Here is a 17,009-nt window from a genome sequence, read left to right as displayed (position 1 = left end):
AATGCTGTATGAATCATTCTGCAAAAAATGAAACAATTAATTAAAATAATTTCATTTGAATGTATTCAAAAATAAAAATAAAAATCTTTCTGACTTTAAGCAATGAGTCATAGCAAGACTTGTATTTGCCTTAGTCATTCTAGCATGCATCCGTAACAGAGCTGTCTGCTTCACAGGTTCAGATCAAAAACAGGCTATTATTGTGTTGTCATTTCTGCATACCATATAGCATGACACTCACATGTTACTTTTAAAAAGCATTTACTAGGGGTCTTCTATGAGGTCTCAAAAGGGAAAAAAAAAAAAAGAAAAAAAAACTTTGAAGGAAGCTTTCTTCATGAGCAGCTTGTCAAAGTGCTTTGAACCCAATCAAAGTAGTAATTCCAAATTTTTCAAACCAGGGTCAGCAGGGATAAGATGGATTGCATTGACTTGAGCTGTGGAATATTTTCTTTGGTGAATGTTTAATTCTTTGTCAAAGGCTTAGTCTTTAAAAAATTATTTTATGGGCCATGGGTGAATGAAAACCTTTGTGCTGTCCAGTAAAAACAAAAAAGAAATCACGTGGCCAAGTGCTGTACCCAGAATAAGCTGTTCACTTGGTCTTTTATATGTTTTGTGTTTTTCTCCCTACTAATTCTCATAAAGATGTCACTTTTAAACATTCAAGAAGCTTGACATAGAATGCTGGTGTCAAATGTCAGAGACGCAGGAAGCAAAAAAATAGCCCTTTCTGGCCAGCAAAGACTTCTTGGTTTTCTCCAGGGTCACGAAATATACATCTCTTGAGCCCTTTTCTCAGTCAGCCCAGACCATTTTGCATCTGAGGATGTCAAGAAGGGCCATCTGGAAAGTATGCTGCAATGCTCTTTTTTTTTTTTGAGGTGTGGTAGGTCTAGAATTCATTGAACGTCTCACTGACTTTTTTCATTTTTACCTGAAAGTTGAATCCAGTGACTCAATTTGAACTGATGTATTTTTGTCCTTAGGTGTTTTAAATATTCTGTCACATCAGCATGGGTATTGCTAGTAACCCAGATAATCTTAGCAGGTAAACTATGTCATTCATATAAGGAGAAAATTTTTTTATTTTATTTTTTTTTCTCCAGTCATAGAGTAAAAATTCCTTTTGGGTCTCAAAAGTGGTAGTCAGTTTGAATCCAAATATGTAAGGAAGGCAACATCTAAGAAGGAGGACTTTCCTCACCAGCACACTGTACCAGATTGTGTCTAGCTGCACAAATCCCTAAGGCTCCAGATAACAGTCGTTCTCCTCACGAAATCCACCCAGCCAATTGTGCATCAGGAAAACAAATGTTCCTGTGCATCTCTTTCAGGAAACCAGCTGAAGCCCTGAAGCATGAGATTTGATTAGAATCATTAGCCTTGTGCTGAATTGAACTGTCAGGAGCATGTGGAGGGCAGCCCGTGGTCACCTGCTCTATCCAGGGCCTTGGAGAAACGGTGTAGTCAGAATTGTAGGCTTGGGAAAGCTCGAGTATGCCACCACACCATCCTGCCCAGTCTCCTGTAATATGAAAGTCCTCATGTTTCTTAAGAAGCTGTATTAAAACTTTTCATTTATAAAAGATTACTTTTGTCACAGATGTAGTGAACGTTCTGCTTTTTTTAGGTCACTGATTGCTGTTTTATCATCTGTATATACCCTATAATGATTCTGTATCTGATTTAGGATTTTCATTTTGTTCTCTATATACTTAAAAGTGCCTTTTCTTTGTCTTTAATCCATGTGGTGAATTTACTGGGAAAGCCACTGGACTTTGATTTCTTTAGTTCTCTGTGTACATGACTTATATTTTTAAGTTTATATTATATATTCATTGTTTTTTATTCCCCATTTACTTCATGCCTCTTAGTTTTATGTTAAACACCATGGATTTTTCAACTCCTAAGCAGTTCATGTACATGGTCTTCCTGGATGCTAAGCTTTTGGTCTTTCTGGATTTGTAAAGGGCTGTTTGGTTAGCTTTTGGACATGCCCTATTTTAGTTCAAGATCTGCATCTGGAATGTGTGTTTTCCTGAGTGTTTGGGAAAGTCTAGTTTTCCAGTTTCCTTGTCTTCATAATCTATTTCATCATTAAAACATCATTTGCATTAAGGCAATACATAAGGAAGGGCAGGGGATGTGGTGACAAAGGACATGGAAAATGCTGAGGCATTCAGTGTCATCTTTACCACAGTCTTTACTTGTGAAATTTATCTTTGGAAATTCCAGGTCTCTGCCACCAGTGGGAAAGTCTTGAGCAAGGAAAAACCTGTGGTAGAGGAGGATCAGGTTAGTGAGCATTTAAACAAATTACATATACAGAAGTCCATGGGGACCTGGTGGGATGGACCCATGAATGCTGAGGGAGCTGGTCAATGACATTGCAAGGCCACTGTTGATAATCTTTGAAAGGTCTTAGAAATCAGGGAAGGTTCCTGAAGACTAGAAGAAGCTATTGTCACTTCTGTCTTCAAGAAGGGCAAGATGGAGGATTTGGTTCACAGTCCTTTTCAGGAGGGGGGCTGTTTTCACAAAGGGGATGCTTTGTTAGGGGAATGGACAGTGAAGGCACAAATGAAAGAGGGTTATGGAAGAAGTAGACAAATGCAGTGAGATACATAGCGTGTAAGCCCTTTGAGGTAGCTTGTGTGTTTTTATGTATAGATGCAGTACCTAGTGTGCAAGAAATGCAGTCTCCCTGCTGTGTGCAAAATGTCAATTTAGCAGAATTTGCTGGGGCTCGCAATTCCCCCATTAACATCAACCAGTACAACGTGCATACCTCTGTCACAGAGCATAATCATAAAATGGTGTTGTACAGCCTCCCAATTTAGATCAGAACAGTGTCTGCTCAGATTGGGTGCAAATATGAGACAAATCTTTCCTAATAATAGAGAGATCATTTCTGCCCTATTTTTTCTTTACTGAACGCTAAGGTCATAAGTAGGTGGCTTTGCTTTCGGTGTTTTTCCAACATGTCAGTTTTTGTAATGAAAAGCTTATCTAATACTCGTGGTGTAGGTTTGCTAATTTTCATTTTTTTAACTAGTAAACTAATGCCTGAAATAAGCATGTAAAGTAAAAAATATACTTTTTCCAAATATTTTCTTTTGCACATTAGAAAAGATACTGTAGTGCGCATTGATACTATTAATGCATTTATTTATTAAGCCATTCGTTTTTATAAGATTTACAATATCTGTGTAATAAAATATTGCTTTGTGACGTATTTTTAAATCTCCATAGGAGAATATCTGACTCCTTTGGAACAAAGCAGTAGTAAAGGAGATGGAGGAGGAGCAAGATGTTATTGTTAGAAAATGTACAAGTTAAAAAAAGCTGGCCAGCTATATGCTTGACTGGTTACTGAAATGCTGGAAGAAATGTTACTAAGTGTGGAATTACATCATCTTTCCACTATACACAGAAAAAGCCCAAGGAAATATCATTTTTCATAAGACCTACACTCCATAATCTGAAATGCCACTTTTCTGCTAAGAGCAAAAGGATAAAAACAAACAAACAAACAAAGCCCACCAAAAAAAAAAAAAAAAAAAGAGCCTAAAGAAGTAGTAGTGAACAATTCAAATTCAATCAGCTTTTTACTGAAGTAAAAAAAAAAAAGGGGGGGGGGAGGGTTCAGAAAGGAAAAAATCCTTCAGTTTATTTAATAATTACAGTTCAAAGAGAAAATAAATGTGCATAGACAGAGAAGATTGTGCACATTAATGTTCTTTTTATATTTGGCTCCTTATCTCCACAGAAAGTTATGACACTGGAATAATAAAAATTCAGTTAGTGCCTGCCTTTGCCTGCAGATCTAAATCCCAGCTCCTGTTCCAAGACTACAAAAAAAGAGCTTAGCATAGGAGACTCCCACAACATCTAAAAAGAGACAGTAGCCTCCTTTCCCTCTAAAAGCAAGGATCACGTAATGATGTCCTTCTGTATCACTACGATGGTGACAGACCCGTGGTGACGTGTGCTTACTCCTTGCTTTCTGAATGATGTGTTTTGCTGGAGGCCGGGAATAGCCAGGGACTCTGTGAGCCAGAAGCCAGACGTCAGACAACTCCTCGATGTAGCAAAAACAAAGCCCCTGCTTATCTGAGCTTGAAGCAGAGTTGATGGACTTTATGCTTAACCTCAGATTTTTCTGCTTTCCTTGGTGCAAACACTGTTTTGGAATTTCTACAGGCATGCACAGAGGAAGAGAATCAAGTTTCTCATGCTTGGAGTAAAATACAGGGAGGCAGCCCCAAAGGCAACAGTTGTGTTTCTCTCAAAGGAACAGGCTGACTTAGAAATCAAGATCTTGCTGCCTTATTTTCAGCCGTTATGTATGTTTCTGTGATAGACAAATGCAGATAATTTTTTGATCAGGGCTGAACACTTTGCTTTAGAGCAAAAAGCAGATCAAGCCCTCTGCAGTTTCTTGACTTCCAACTGAAAACAAAACAAAACAAACAAAAAACAACAATTATATCCAGATATAGGTTTAGTGAGAGTATTTCCACTGGGCCGTTGATGTGAGTTGCTCCCGTTATGAAACAGCCACAGGGTTTTCAGGAAAGTAAAGTCAAGCATATTGAAACCAGAGAATACAACGAGTTAAAACTGGCCAGTGGTGCTCAGTGGAGCTTCACATGTCAGATAACAAAATGGTACTCACAGAGTGAAACTGAAGGTTTTTGTTTTCTGAAAAAGAAAATAAGCTTATGTATGAAGGCAAAATAAATGAGCTTCAATGTCAATCAGAATAAGGTTGGAAAAAGGAGTAGAAAACAGGACCTTTCATCCCATCCTTGGTATTGGCACTTCAGAATATGATTTTGGTGGACTTCACAGTTGGCTATGACTCATAAACAGTTCAGGCCTTACTAGCTGAAGGGCTGGTTTTCTGCACGTGCTCTCCCCTTTGCACACACAAGAGGTATTTCCAACCCTTACTTCCATACCACTTATATTTAAGGCAGGAAATGGGTGGCAGGCAGATCAGAAGTTCGCTGTAGCCCACTAGAATTTCTAATATTTCAGTGTGTCTTTTAATCTAAAACAGAAAAGAATATTTTGATTTCAGAATTCACTTTCCAACTCGTGGCCTGAAATAGTTAATTCCTTAAACTGCGGCTCATGTTGCAAAGCTGATTTGCAGGCATTTGATGTTGCTTTGAGAATGGGGAGACTTCTGTTTTTGTAAGCATTTTGATGTTTCACCATTTTGTTGTTTCTTCTTTATGGTAGAACAGCTAAAAGATGCAGATAAGTATCATTTATAGTGCTTAACCTGAAATATGAAACGGAGGTCTAGTGTCAGTAATGAGCTTTAAAAGTGAAAAAGAAACAGTGGGATGTAGAGTGGGGTTTTTTTGGTTTTTGTTTGTTTTTTTTTTTTTTAACCTCATGAAATGCTTTACTGCTCTCTTAAAACAGGATATAGAAAAACAGTAATTAGCCAGTCAAAATATATGGAGTCAGATTACTAATGAAACTTTCGTTTGGGACTAAAATCTCAGTCTTGCTGAAGTGCTGGAATCGAAGGATGTGCAGAGCCTGAGCTGAAGTGCTCAGTACCCTTGAGGATTGGGCCTATAGCAGAGAACTGGAAAGATAACATTGAAATTCACCTGCAAAGGAGTTCACAGCATGACAAAACCAGACCAGGACAGTACCATTCAGAAGAACTGTCTTGGATGGAAATAGCAGTTGCTCTGATGATAGCTTCCCTTCGTTCTTCCAGGTGTGTCTGCTCAGCTGACCAGCACCCGTCTCCGCCGGAACACCTCCGTGGGCACCCCGTTCTGGATGGCTCCAGAGGTTAGATTCAAGTTTCAAAACATTTTGTCAGTGGTATTCAAGCTGCCACATTCTGCATTTCTGCTCTTTCTCTGTCTTCCTGACTACTGGACCTTTCAAAGGATATTGCTATTTCTTTTGGTGAAAATGTGTTTTTAAGCTATATTCTTAAATGTTTGCAAGGGTTAAGTTAAAAGGGTCTTTATTTTGAAATCAAAAAGTTAAGGTGAGGGAGCAAGAAGTTGAATTGCTTACTAAAATGTTAAAGAGGAAAGAGTACTACCATTGATCCTTTCCAACTTTTCAGACTATGCCAGGCATCTCATCTTCCCTTGGGTGGAAGGAGACTAGGGTGGTACTGTGATATGTTATAACTCATACTTCTAAAATTCTACACCTGGACAGTTTTTAACACATCATATTCATAGCTGACAGCAAGAAATGAAAGACGTTATTTTGAATAAATAAGATGCATTATGCATCTTTGGCGATTTTTCCAGCCTGAAACTGAGAAATATAAATACGCATTTTAAGATGAGGCAGGAAAAAATTTAGTTATTAATAAGCCTATGTACTTAGTCTATTTGTGTGCACACAAACACATGCACACACACACATACCTATACATCCATTTATAACACATGAAATTACTCTGTCTATATTCATGTATGTTTATAAACATGCTTTATTTATACACATTTGCTTAGACCTGTAGGTAATTCAGCTGGCATTGTGAATGAACCAAAATGTCTATGAAATTAAATATATTTGCTATAATATCTGGTAGCAACCACATTCTTGATAAATTGGCTTCGTCTTTAAATTGTCTGAATTGGCTGAATAAGAACCCAATGGGAAATAATGAATTCAACTCCTACTTTCCTTCTCGTTTCACTTTATACAAAGAGCAACACAACTCCATTAGTTCTTTTCAGGAATAATCCACAGATAAGAGGTTTATGGTTGCTGAGTTTCCTTTTTCTTCCCTCAGCCATGTGTGCAATTTTCCACCTTCAACTAAATAAGCTAAGGATTTACACCCTTTTGTCAGGTCAGGGGACATCTGACCAGATAGCAGCCTGGTGTACACAAAAGACCTACCTTCTGTAGTTTTAACCTTGCTTTTTCAGCCGCAGGATGTTTTAACTTCCTAAAGGTGTGCAGTTCTGTTTATTTCACCCACTGTCTCCATCCTGTAAGAGATTCCCTCAGCTGTGGGCATGCTGTTAAATTCAGACATTTGACTGTACAGTGACAGACCAAGTCTTTTCCTCTAACAGGTGATTGCCTGTGAGCAGCAGCTAGATAGCTCCTATGATGCCAGATGTGATGCATGGTCACTGGGTATTACTGCAATAGAGTTGGGAGATGGGGATCCACCCCTTGCTGATTTGCACCCTATGAGGGCACTCTTCAAAATACCAAGGTAATATCTTGATGTGTTTATTTCTTGCCAGGCTAGGCTGAACATTCTCCATTAGCAGGTACTTTCTTCAAACTTAGACTATTTAAGTATGTACCGTTTCTTTACATTATTTATACTAGGAGAAGGTTAGAAATACTCTGTCCAGATATATTTTCTGAAGACTCAGATTCAACCATGCGCACCCATTGAGAAGGTCAGAGATTATTTGTCTATATTTGAGACAAAGCCATACATTTTTTTCTCTGTGGACTGCTGCCCAATATGCACAATCACAGGACTCAGCTGAGTCCCATATACCCTATCCTCACATATTTTCATTCAGATATGTTATGATAAGAATGTAGAGCCTTAGTGGGCCAGTGTGGCAAACAGGCCTCACAGCTGTCCTCAAGAGTTAGCACATGTCCTTTGAAGCAAGGTGTTGTTCCACCACTCACATAGATTTAGTCCCCTACCTTTCATTAGCTTGTGCTGCTCCTGCCAGCTGCAGTGTTGCTGTCCTCAGGCAGTGTATCCAGGAACTTGTTTTGCACTTTCTTTGAAGCTGGAGATAAAAGTACCCAAAGTACCACTTACAGTGTTTCAAACATCAGTCTCAAAGACTATAGGGGATGATCATACAGCAGCTAGTGGATTTCACTCTAGCAGCTGAAGTAGTACCGCAACATTTGAGACCACATAGCATATACGAGTGCTTCAAGTCCTTTTCAGCCAAGTCACCCAAATTGGTTTAAATTACCTTCAGTTTTAAGAAATCTTGTCTGACTTGACACCGAAGCAGAACATGAATGCTCTTCTTACCCCTCTGTTTTCTACAGGAAAAGCAGTAACAAACTTTTGTGGTGAGTAATTTTAGCTAGACCTTCAAAAGGCCATCTACCTTATACCCTTAGAAATAGCGGGTGCCTTTCTTCCCTGGAGCAAATGTAAGATCAATACCTTTTAACTTCATTAAGAAAAACATGAAAGTGCTAGAGTTAAGATCAGGCAGCACTTGAAGAAAGCAGTTACGATAACTAACCAGAAATAGACAGAAAAGAGTCACCTCATCTGTAGCTGATTCCGTTTGTCCAAGTGACTACACTTTGTAGAAATGGCGTTTCTGAATCGAAGAAGACTGTTAAAACAATCAGAATCATATTAACACCTAGAATAAACAGCTTTAACTCAACAGCAAAGAAAGTAGTATTTGTCTACAGTATATCTGTATCTAGTCCTTCAGTTGACTTCTGATTATTTTCTGATGAATCAGAAATAGTTAATAAAGAGCTACTTTCTTCCAACACCTTGTTCAGCAATCTGATTAATTCAGTCCTTCTGGGAAAACTTAAAATAGATTTTCTTTTAAAAATTCTCTTAAGAAAGTATATTGTTTCAGGCTCGAAAAGAGAAACTTGCCATTATAAGTGAATAGTGATTAATGGTTTGTTATTTACATTTCTGTTTATTGATTAATTGAAAAAATACAGTAATTCTTGGCTACGCTTGGGTAGATCATCTCCTTGCTATTTCTTCTTCTTAGTTATATAAAGCAGGAGAACCACCAAGGTATTGTGTCATCTGCTCATGCTCCTTTTACCAGTGGAAATCGATATCTTTTTTTTAGTGGCCTTCTAAAACTCATTATTCAGCCCGCCTTCACACATTGTTTTTGTCAACTGAGTAGTTTATTAACTTATCGTCACACTGACCTTTGCAGGAATCCTCCTCCAACGCTACAGCAGCCTGAACTGTGGTCATCCGAATTCAATGACTTCATTAACAAGTGCGTAACAACTGAGGCCATTGTAACTGAATGTGGAACGTGTAAATGTCAGGTGTAAAATATCATTGTACTCTCTGTGAAAATGTGTTGCTGCTAATATTTTTCTTACTCTGCTTCCTTAAATTGTAAAAATGAGAAATGTTTTGGGTGGGTGTTCTTTGTAGATATGTAACGGTTTTTGCAAATGAATGAGCTCTAGATTAGGTGTCCCAGGTTAGCCTGGACACTTGAACATAAGACTTTTACCTAAGGAGTAATCAACATATGCACTCCTAGGCTGTAACTGTACTTTTACTTTGGCTTTTGAATGAGGCTTCAGGTTTGAAACATGAAATAACATGCTAACACACTTGATACTTCTGCTTTTCTTGTTATTTCTTAATTTAAAGAATATTTAGTTTCAAAAAGGAATGATTTAACTTCTTAGCCATATCAATTCTGTGAAAACTTAACGTTTCCAGTATACAGCTGTTATGATTAAGATGGATGTATTTATTATGTAGGTATGAATGAACTACAGACAGGCACTTCAAAACTTATCAGTGAGCCCTGAATGATCATACGTTTTTTCTGTCAGCACAGGTGCTTGACTAAAGATTATGAGAAGCGCCCAACAGTATCTAGTCTTTTGCAGCATGATTTTATTAAGCAAATTGAAGGAAAGGAAAACGTGCTACAAAGACAACTCATGGAATTTATCGATGTTCATCAACAAATGGGAGTCACTGAAAAGGCAAGGTAAAAATAGCTAAAAAGTAGAACAGTTGTACAGCCTTTATACTTTCACTGTTTCCAAATGAATAGTGCTCAGAGAAAGATTCACCTCTTATAACTTCGGCTGACTGAAAAACGGGGTGTTTAATTTTGGGGACCCCCTGTAAAGCCAATGGAAAGCAAAGGACATCATGATTCACGTGTGGGACGAGACAGTCTTTAGAAGTGCCCCCCCTTTTTCCTGTGACTCTAGATACAGATTAGCTTTCAGAAAGCTAAGGTTAGGGTAGATGAATGTTTTGAGTTCTCTTACATTTCCGTGGTTAATGTTTAGTTCGAGTATGCTAAAAGCAAGTAATTAACTTCTTGCAAGAATCAGATGCTACTGACTGAAACCACTAACAGTGGTACTGGGATTTGATTTGCAAATTAAAAAATAGTTTATAAAATGCTTGTGTCTTATTGAGTAGATGTTTTCTTTCTTCTGTTAGTATTTAGTAGTATCAATTCTGCATAAATCACTTGGCACCTGATGACTTTTATTTCAAACAACTGAAAATATCTTGGCTCAATATTGCAATTAATTAAAAAAAAATCCACTACGCTAAAATAGTGTGTCAAATGTGAAATGCAGTAGAAGATTAGTATTGATATACTGCTGGTGTGATGTCTGCTGTGCTTCAAGGTAAATGATGATAGATATTTTTAAAATGGAACATAAAATCTAAAAGACATTTTGACATTATGAACTATATGGAAAAAAAATTACTAAAATCTGCCACATTTACTTTTACACATATTTATAGTAACAATATATACGACAGACTTCAGTTCTGATCTTGGAGAATTTTATGATATACTCTGTCATTTGAGAATAATAATAATAAATATATTTCTAAATAATTTTTCATGTTCAGGCTTTTTCAGACTCAGTGGAAGTGGATGTGAAATGAGCAGTAGTTTCTCTTTTCTGGCATTTCTATGAAAACCTATGCAGTTGACTTAAATTTAAGCCTCAGACTGGATTTGTGTGTTCTGTATGGTGCATACTTGACATTTGCTTAATCCAGAAAGATTCTGAAACTGAAATAAGCTCGTTAGGTAGTGCTGAGCACTCAAACAATGCCCCAGACTTATATATGTATATTTATAAAACCCGGCACAATTAAATGTGGTAAAATAAATCCAAAACCCTAAGCAATATGAACTTAAATCCTGATAACACTTGTGACACTCGTCCTTTCAATGCCTCAGTCATTTTTGAAAATCAGGCTTCTAAGTCAGTTGAGTATTTTGAGCTTTTTTAAACATTTGTAATACTTATGTTTTCTATCAAGTCCTATTCTGTTTGTTGTTTTTTTTTCTAAAACTCTTCATTTTTCATCAAGCAAATTACATGATCTTTCTTTTCCTATACAAGTCAAGCATAAAGAAAGTGGCCCCATTTGCTTGTGCATAGAGCAGTCAAATGGCAGAGGAGCAGAACAATCTGTTAGCACTTTCTCCATCCTGTTTAGACTGTGTTTTTTTAACTGACTGCTGTTCACATGAAACAGAGTTTAAGGGAGTATATTACTGTAAATCTCATTTGCATTGATTTAACTAAATCTTTTTCTACCTGAGATCCCTGAAGGTAGTATGAAAGACTGCAAGTAAAAATCACATTTTACAGTCACTGTACATATAGTCACTTCAGCTTTAATATGTTTATTGATATGTTTTTTAATATGTTTATTGGTTACATTTGTAGGAAGATTGCCTTTTGCTAGCAGTGAATGCATAAAAAGGTTAGCCATCTCCCAGAAACAGCACGAATACCCATTGTAATATCTATTGTTATCCCTGTATAAGCAAGAACAGCAGTAATTGTTTTCCAGTCACTGCAATTGTAGTAAGTGTAACATTTCACTTTAGAAGAAACTAGAATCCCAGGCCTGTAAAGGATGTTAATATAGAACAGCATTTTTTTCTTCTGTTGAACAGTAAAAAGATTGTACAAAGATCTCTTAATTCAGTCGTTGTACCTTTTTAAAAGTCTCTAAATCCAAATTTGATATATCTTCTGACCTTCGATCTGCACAGAGCAAATGGTGTAAGCAGAAGTCTGTACAGAAGTATCAAGTAAATCTCATTCAGAGTCAAGACGCAGGCTGTGTAGTGACTAGTCACAGGGCTTTGTCTTAAAATCTCCTGGCTTTCTTTTCTTGATTAGTCTGTTCTGGGGCTGTTTATACACTGCTGTGTTAGGGCCCTACTGTGGAATTCTTGAACTTTCACCAGTTGCTGGCAACTTTCTTTGTAATGCTCCATCCTGATCTCCATCTGTCTCTCTCAGTCCCTAATTTGAAGGCAAAGTTCTCCTGCTGGCTGTCACTGGGAGGCAGGTAGTTAAAGGGGTTAAAGAACCCTTCCTTCCACTGAGTGGAGAAATCCTCCTGCTTGTGTAGTGTTATGTAAATGGGCACAGTGTATAAACTCAAGAAATTTGGCTGATTCTATGGTTCTGTGAAACCTGGTAGTGTTGGCTTAAAGTTGGAAGTAAGGAATCCAGTTATTTTCTCAGTATGTGTTTCCTCTTCAAATTACACTTTATTAATACTTTATTTTTTTTTTTTTTTTTTACTAAAAAAGAAGAGAGTAAAACCCCTGAAAATTAATAGCTGAGGTCCAGCCACTGGGTCTTCCCATGTCCACTATTCTTGTTTTCACTAAGTATCTAATCAACCACCCTTTTTGCCCAGCATGCCAATGTGTAATTTGTCTCTGATTGCCCCCTGCAGTGGCAGTTTGTTGTGTTTGTGATATTGTCTTGTTGCTTGCTAAATGTGCTGTTGGTATAGTTCAGGTAGAAGAGATCACGTTAGGTTATGTCACGTTCTCAGAGTTGTTTTTTTTTTTTGCAGAAGGCCAGATCCTCAGATAAAATATTTGTGTACCATGTCTGCTCAGGACGAGTTTGTGATCTCTAGACAAGGTGAAGTCACCTTATAGTCACTCCCGTTAGCTTCATTGTTCCTGAGGTATTTTCTAGCATTTACCAGTCTTTGAGTTATTAGGGCGTTGCACTAGGCTGTTTTACCAAAGGTGAACCTGGTTTTAGATGGTTGTGCTGCATCCTTTCCAAACATCTAGTAAGAGAAACAGATCACAGAAAATAAGACAAATTCTGCCATGAAGAAACAGTAACCTCATTTGAACCTTATCGTTCACTTTTGGGCACTGCTTAAGTTTCCCCTTGATTTTAGCCAATCCCTCAATCACATACTTACGTTTTTGTAAGTCACATTTATAGCCATTAAAAGTTATAATTACTGATCAAAATAATTATTAGAAATGAGTGCTGCAGCATATACCCAAAAGCTGTTCTAAAAATACACTTCTCACCAGGCCAATTGAGGGGAAAAAAATCTGCATTGTAAAGAGTTTTACTTTGCAACAGAAATAGCTGTCTTTGAAATGGCCTTCAAGAAGTGTCGCATTTACACCTGACAGTCAGGCTTGCAATACTTTCATCTTGTGTTGTTTGGCTCTCTTAATCTTGACTGCTTTTACAATAATCTCTGCAGAAATATGCAATGATTAGTACAACGTGTATTTCCTGGGAATTATGACTCATTCCAGAATGAGCTGTATATGGGAGGGATATTCGCTGCACCTAGATTTCAGCAATCAAATGGACCCCAATTATCTTTATATGCCCTCTAAATAAATGTGGCAAAGAGACTGGGTCTGCTGCAGTGTGATTCACAGCAAGGACTTTTGGCTGAGCTGAATTACTCTCCTAAGTGTTTGTCCTGCTGTGTTGACCATGTAGGGATGAAAATTCAAAAATAAAGCTAAACAATTTAACTCTCTATTTAACTCTTTAACTCACTCTATTTAACTCTTTGGAAACTTCAGGGAGGTAACTTCATAGAAGTTCACGTACAAATGCTCAAAGAGGGTTGTCATTTTATTCACCAGTATTAAAAGCAGTGCCATATCATTTTCTTCCATGACTTTCCCTGAGTGACTGCCCAGACTCATGTCACTTATTTCTTACGGGTTCTCTCGCGCTGTCTCTCTTTGACTCATCCTGCCAGTTGAAGCAACTGATAACAGCCCTTCAAGCTAACCTGTGCAGGGCAGAATGTAATGGAGAGTAGGAGATTGCCACACTAGCTTGAGGAAGGTAATATGAGGAACAGAGTAAGATAGCTCACACAGAGTACAGTACTGATTTGGTCAAACCCGTAGCAGAGCAGGGGATTAAACATGAGGCTTTGGAGTTCCAGACTAATCCTGGACCACTTCAAGCCACTTCTTCCTCTCCTGTGGTTCAGAATGGGTTTTGTTGTACCAGCAGGGTGTGTGTATTACTGCAGTGAGGATGCTCTTGTGTAGATATCTGTGCTGCAAACTGCTCTCAGTCAATAAAGAGTTTCTGGCAACACAGGCCTTTGAATAAGCAGATCTCCAGTCCTGTGTGCTTCTAGGTAATACCCATCTCCATAGCTGAATAGGAATGTGGTTCCAGTCTCCTTCCATACAATTCAATGGACAGCAGTAATGCCTAAATGGAGAAAAATTTAACTCCTGATGCAAAACAGGAGAAATGAGTTCCTCCTGCATTTAGGAGACTCCCTTAGAGTAATTCACAGTCGCATCAGTACACTTGCTCAGCAACTCATTTCTCCTGCAGGTGAGATACCTCACCAGGCATTGCTCACTTTTGGAGCTTCCCTATTGCCTTCTCAGCATAGTTCTGAGTGTAGAGCATGGGCCCGACTCATGAGGGCAATAAAGAACCAATCCAAAACAGATATTACAGATATCTTATTTACTCTGTTAAGAACACACATTTTTTCCTGAAATTTGCCAGGGATACAGCCATTTGTTGAGCCTACTACAAAGAGCCAGTAATCTACATGTTTGCAGGGAATGATAAACCAGCACAGAGTGGCAAACATTGTACTGAGCCACACATGACCCAACTGGTTGGGCATGGGCCACCTCTGAATGAAAAGTCCTGTAGCTCTGCTTAGCAGCAGTGTGTTCTCAGCAAGATTGCGTAAGTCTGAGCACAGTTCCGAGTGGAGCTGGTGCTGTGCAGTCACTTACATAGAGGGAGCACAGGTCTGTCGGCAAAGCATTGTGCACATGCAGTTGGAATCTATCAGTACATTCTTCTAAATTCAGATTTTGCATAGATGTAAGACTAGTTTTATTTAAGTGTATTTCACCAGATACATCCATTGCAGACATAATTTTGATTTTAAATGTGAATTAACATTGCTCTTCACAGCCTCTAGAGAAACAGAATCACCAGCAATGACAGATCCTATACAGATTTCTCTGTGTTGCTTCTTTTCTGTTTGACACTTTTAATGATATTTGTAACAGCTGGGAGGTGTACAGCTGTTACTATCTTCATGTTACAGGAAACCTGATTATTTTTAGTTTCTTCTTTACACCCAGACTAAGGCCAGCCCTTTTCTTGTCACTTCTTAGACTGTAGATGATTCTCCAACCAGTTTCGGCAGAGAGTTCAACAGGGCATCGTGAGTCACACTTCCCTTTTCATGGTATTTTTGGAACTATCAGAAATCTTTTAAATGCATTCTGACAACGTGAAGAAGAAGAAGCTGCAGTTCCCTCACTTTGATTTAACTGAATCTTGAAAGACAAGAATGGGGGGAATGTGAAGGAGGACACACAGGAACAATGCTGCCTAGACTCATTTTCGTGTTCATTCTGGGTTGATGTTTCTGGTCTTTAGCTGCTTCAATTGCTTGCTGAGCATGGCTGTGAGATCTAATGCCTCCAACAAATAATTTCTGAACAGAACAGAGAAAAGTGCTTGTTTTGGTTCATCATGTCGATGTGCATGATGGTAATGAAATTTCAGTGTGGATGTCAACAGCACTGATGTGGGTTTTTTTGAGTGGTTGCAGTTTTAACAAGTGAAGCAGTATAACTGCCCTTGAGGGGTCTGTGCCCTTTGACAACAAAACAGAAAAATATTGTGTTCTGCAAATCTGCTGCTCTGCTGTACTCCGAGAATGGGAAATATAATCTGGTTTAACAAGCACTACTGTTCTCATAATGTCAGCTGAAGAGGATTACATGAGAATCAATTTTATGTAATTAAACTCCTCTGGCATAAATAAAAATTGTTTTCTTAAAAGAAAAAAAAAAAGTTAGGAAAAGAAAAGGCTCCATGACTACAGCATTCCCCTCTCCCTTCTTGCAGGGCAGCTGTTAACTTCCTATGTTAAATGAAAAAGGTAATTGAAACGAAACTTGGGAAATATCACACTCTCACTGATGCACAGCAACATCTTCCTGTATCCAGTGTTTAAGAATTCCACCAGAAATGGAAAACATAACTTAATAGATGTCTTGTTTTGGGTTGTTCTTTGGCGATGGATAAAACAGAACAGCAGAGCTTGACACAGTACTGCAGTACTGCGGTTCCCACACCTTTCCCTCATGTGTATGTTGATAAGTCTTTCTCAAAGCCATGGTGATATTAGATGCATCCTCTGGACATAAAATGACCTTCTTGCAGGAACAAAGGAGAAATTGCTTCAGCTGCCCAAACTTAAATTTTCAAATGAAGAGGATAAATAAGAGGAAGTATAAATAGAAGAAGCCCGGGTTACAAAGAAAAGAGGTTTCTGTTGAGGGGGTAGGATTTTGTCTGTACCTCTGGCTTTGAATGCAGTAATATCCTTTAATGGTAAATGGAAATCAAGCATTGGCAGGCCGTGCAGGGCTGAAGAGTCAATTTAAAGCTTAATATTACCACGGTCTTTTTAATATAACCTGGGGGTACATAACACCAAAAGTTGTCTCAGACTGTTATTGCAAGGATACAATACTAACAGGACAGCTCTTGCAGTACAGATGGGTTCCAAAGGAAAGGGACGAAAAGCTGAGATCCAGAAGATGTTTAATTGCTTTATATCAGGTCCATCCCTTTCAACGCTGCTTGCTTGTGTGTTTTCTGCTTCAAGATATTTAAATACATGCAAGATTACAGCCCAGTTATGGATTTATTGCAGCAAAAGTTCCTTTTTTCTCTCCCAAAGAGATACACTGTCCTCTTGCATCTCTCTGTCTATTTGCACAGCTTATGTGGAAATAGGCACATGCATTGCATGTCATGTGTTGCACGGTAGTAATAAGGCTCTGTTACTGGATTGTGTAAAAGTCCCATTGCTTTTTCCCCTCCATGTAATTCAGCTTCACCATCATCATTACAGCTGGGTCTACAGTCTTTTTGGCCTCTAGTAAATACTGAAGGAAAGAACGCAT

General features: G+C 38.2%; 1 protein-coding gene across 1 annotated transcript in view; it reads left to right on the top strand.

The window, feature by feature from the left end:
- The window catches only part of MYO3A (myosin IIIA), a 111,018-nt gene that overhangs the window by 32,787 nt on the left and 61,222 nt on the right, over positions 1-17,009 (top strand). Inside the window, exons 5-8 of the mRNA XM_035545366.1 lie at positions 5,750-5,826; positions 7,086-7,231; positions 8,931-8,996; positions 9,579-9,734. Coding sequence (XP_035401259.1) covers positions 5,750-5,826; positions 7,086-7,231; positions 8,931-8,996; positions 9,579-9,734 — 445 coding nt within the window. The remainder of the gene's footprint in view (positions 1-5,749; positions 5,827-7,085; positions 7,232-8,930; positions 8,997-9,578; positions 9,735-17,009) is intronic.

This window comes from Cygnus atratus, chromosome 2 (genome assembly GCF_013377495.2).
Source record: "Cygnus atratus isolate AKBS03 ecotype Queensland, Australia chromosome 2, CAtr_DNAZoo_HiC_assembly, whole genome shotgun sequence".
NCBI lineage: Eukaryota > Metazoa > Chordata > Aves > Anseriformes > Anatidae > Cygnus > Cygnus atratus.
This window is presented reverse-complemented; position numbering and strand designations above follow the sequence as displayed.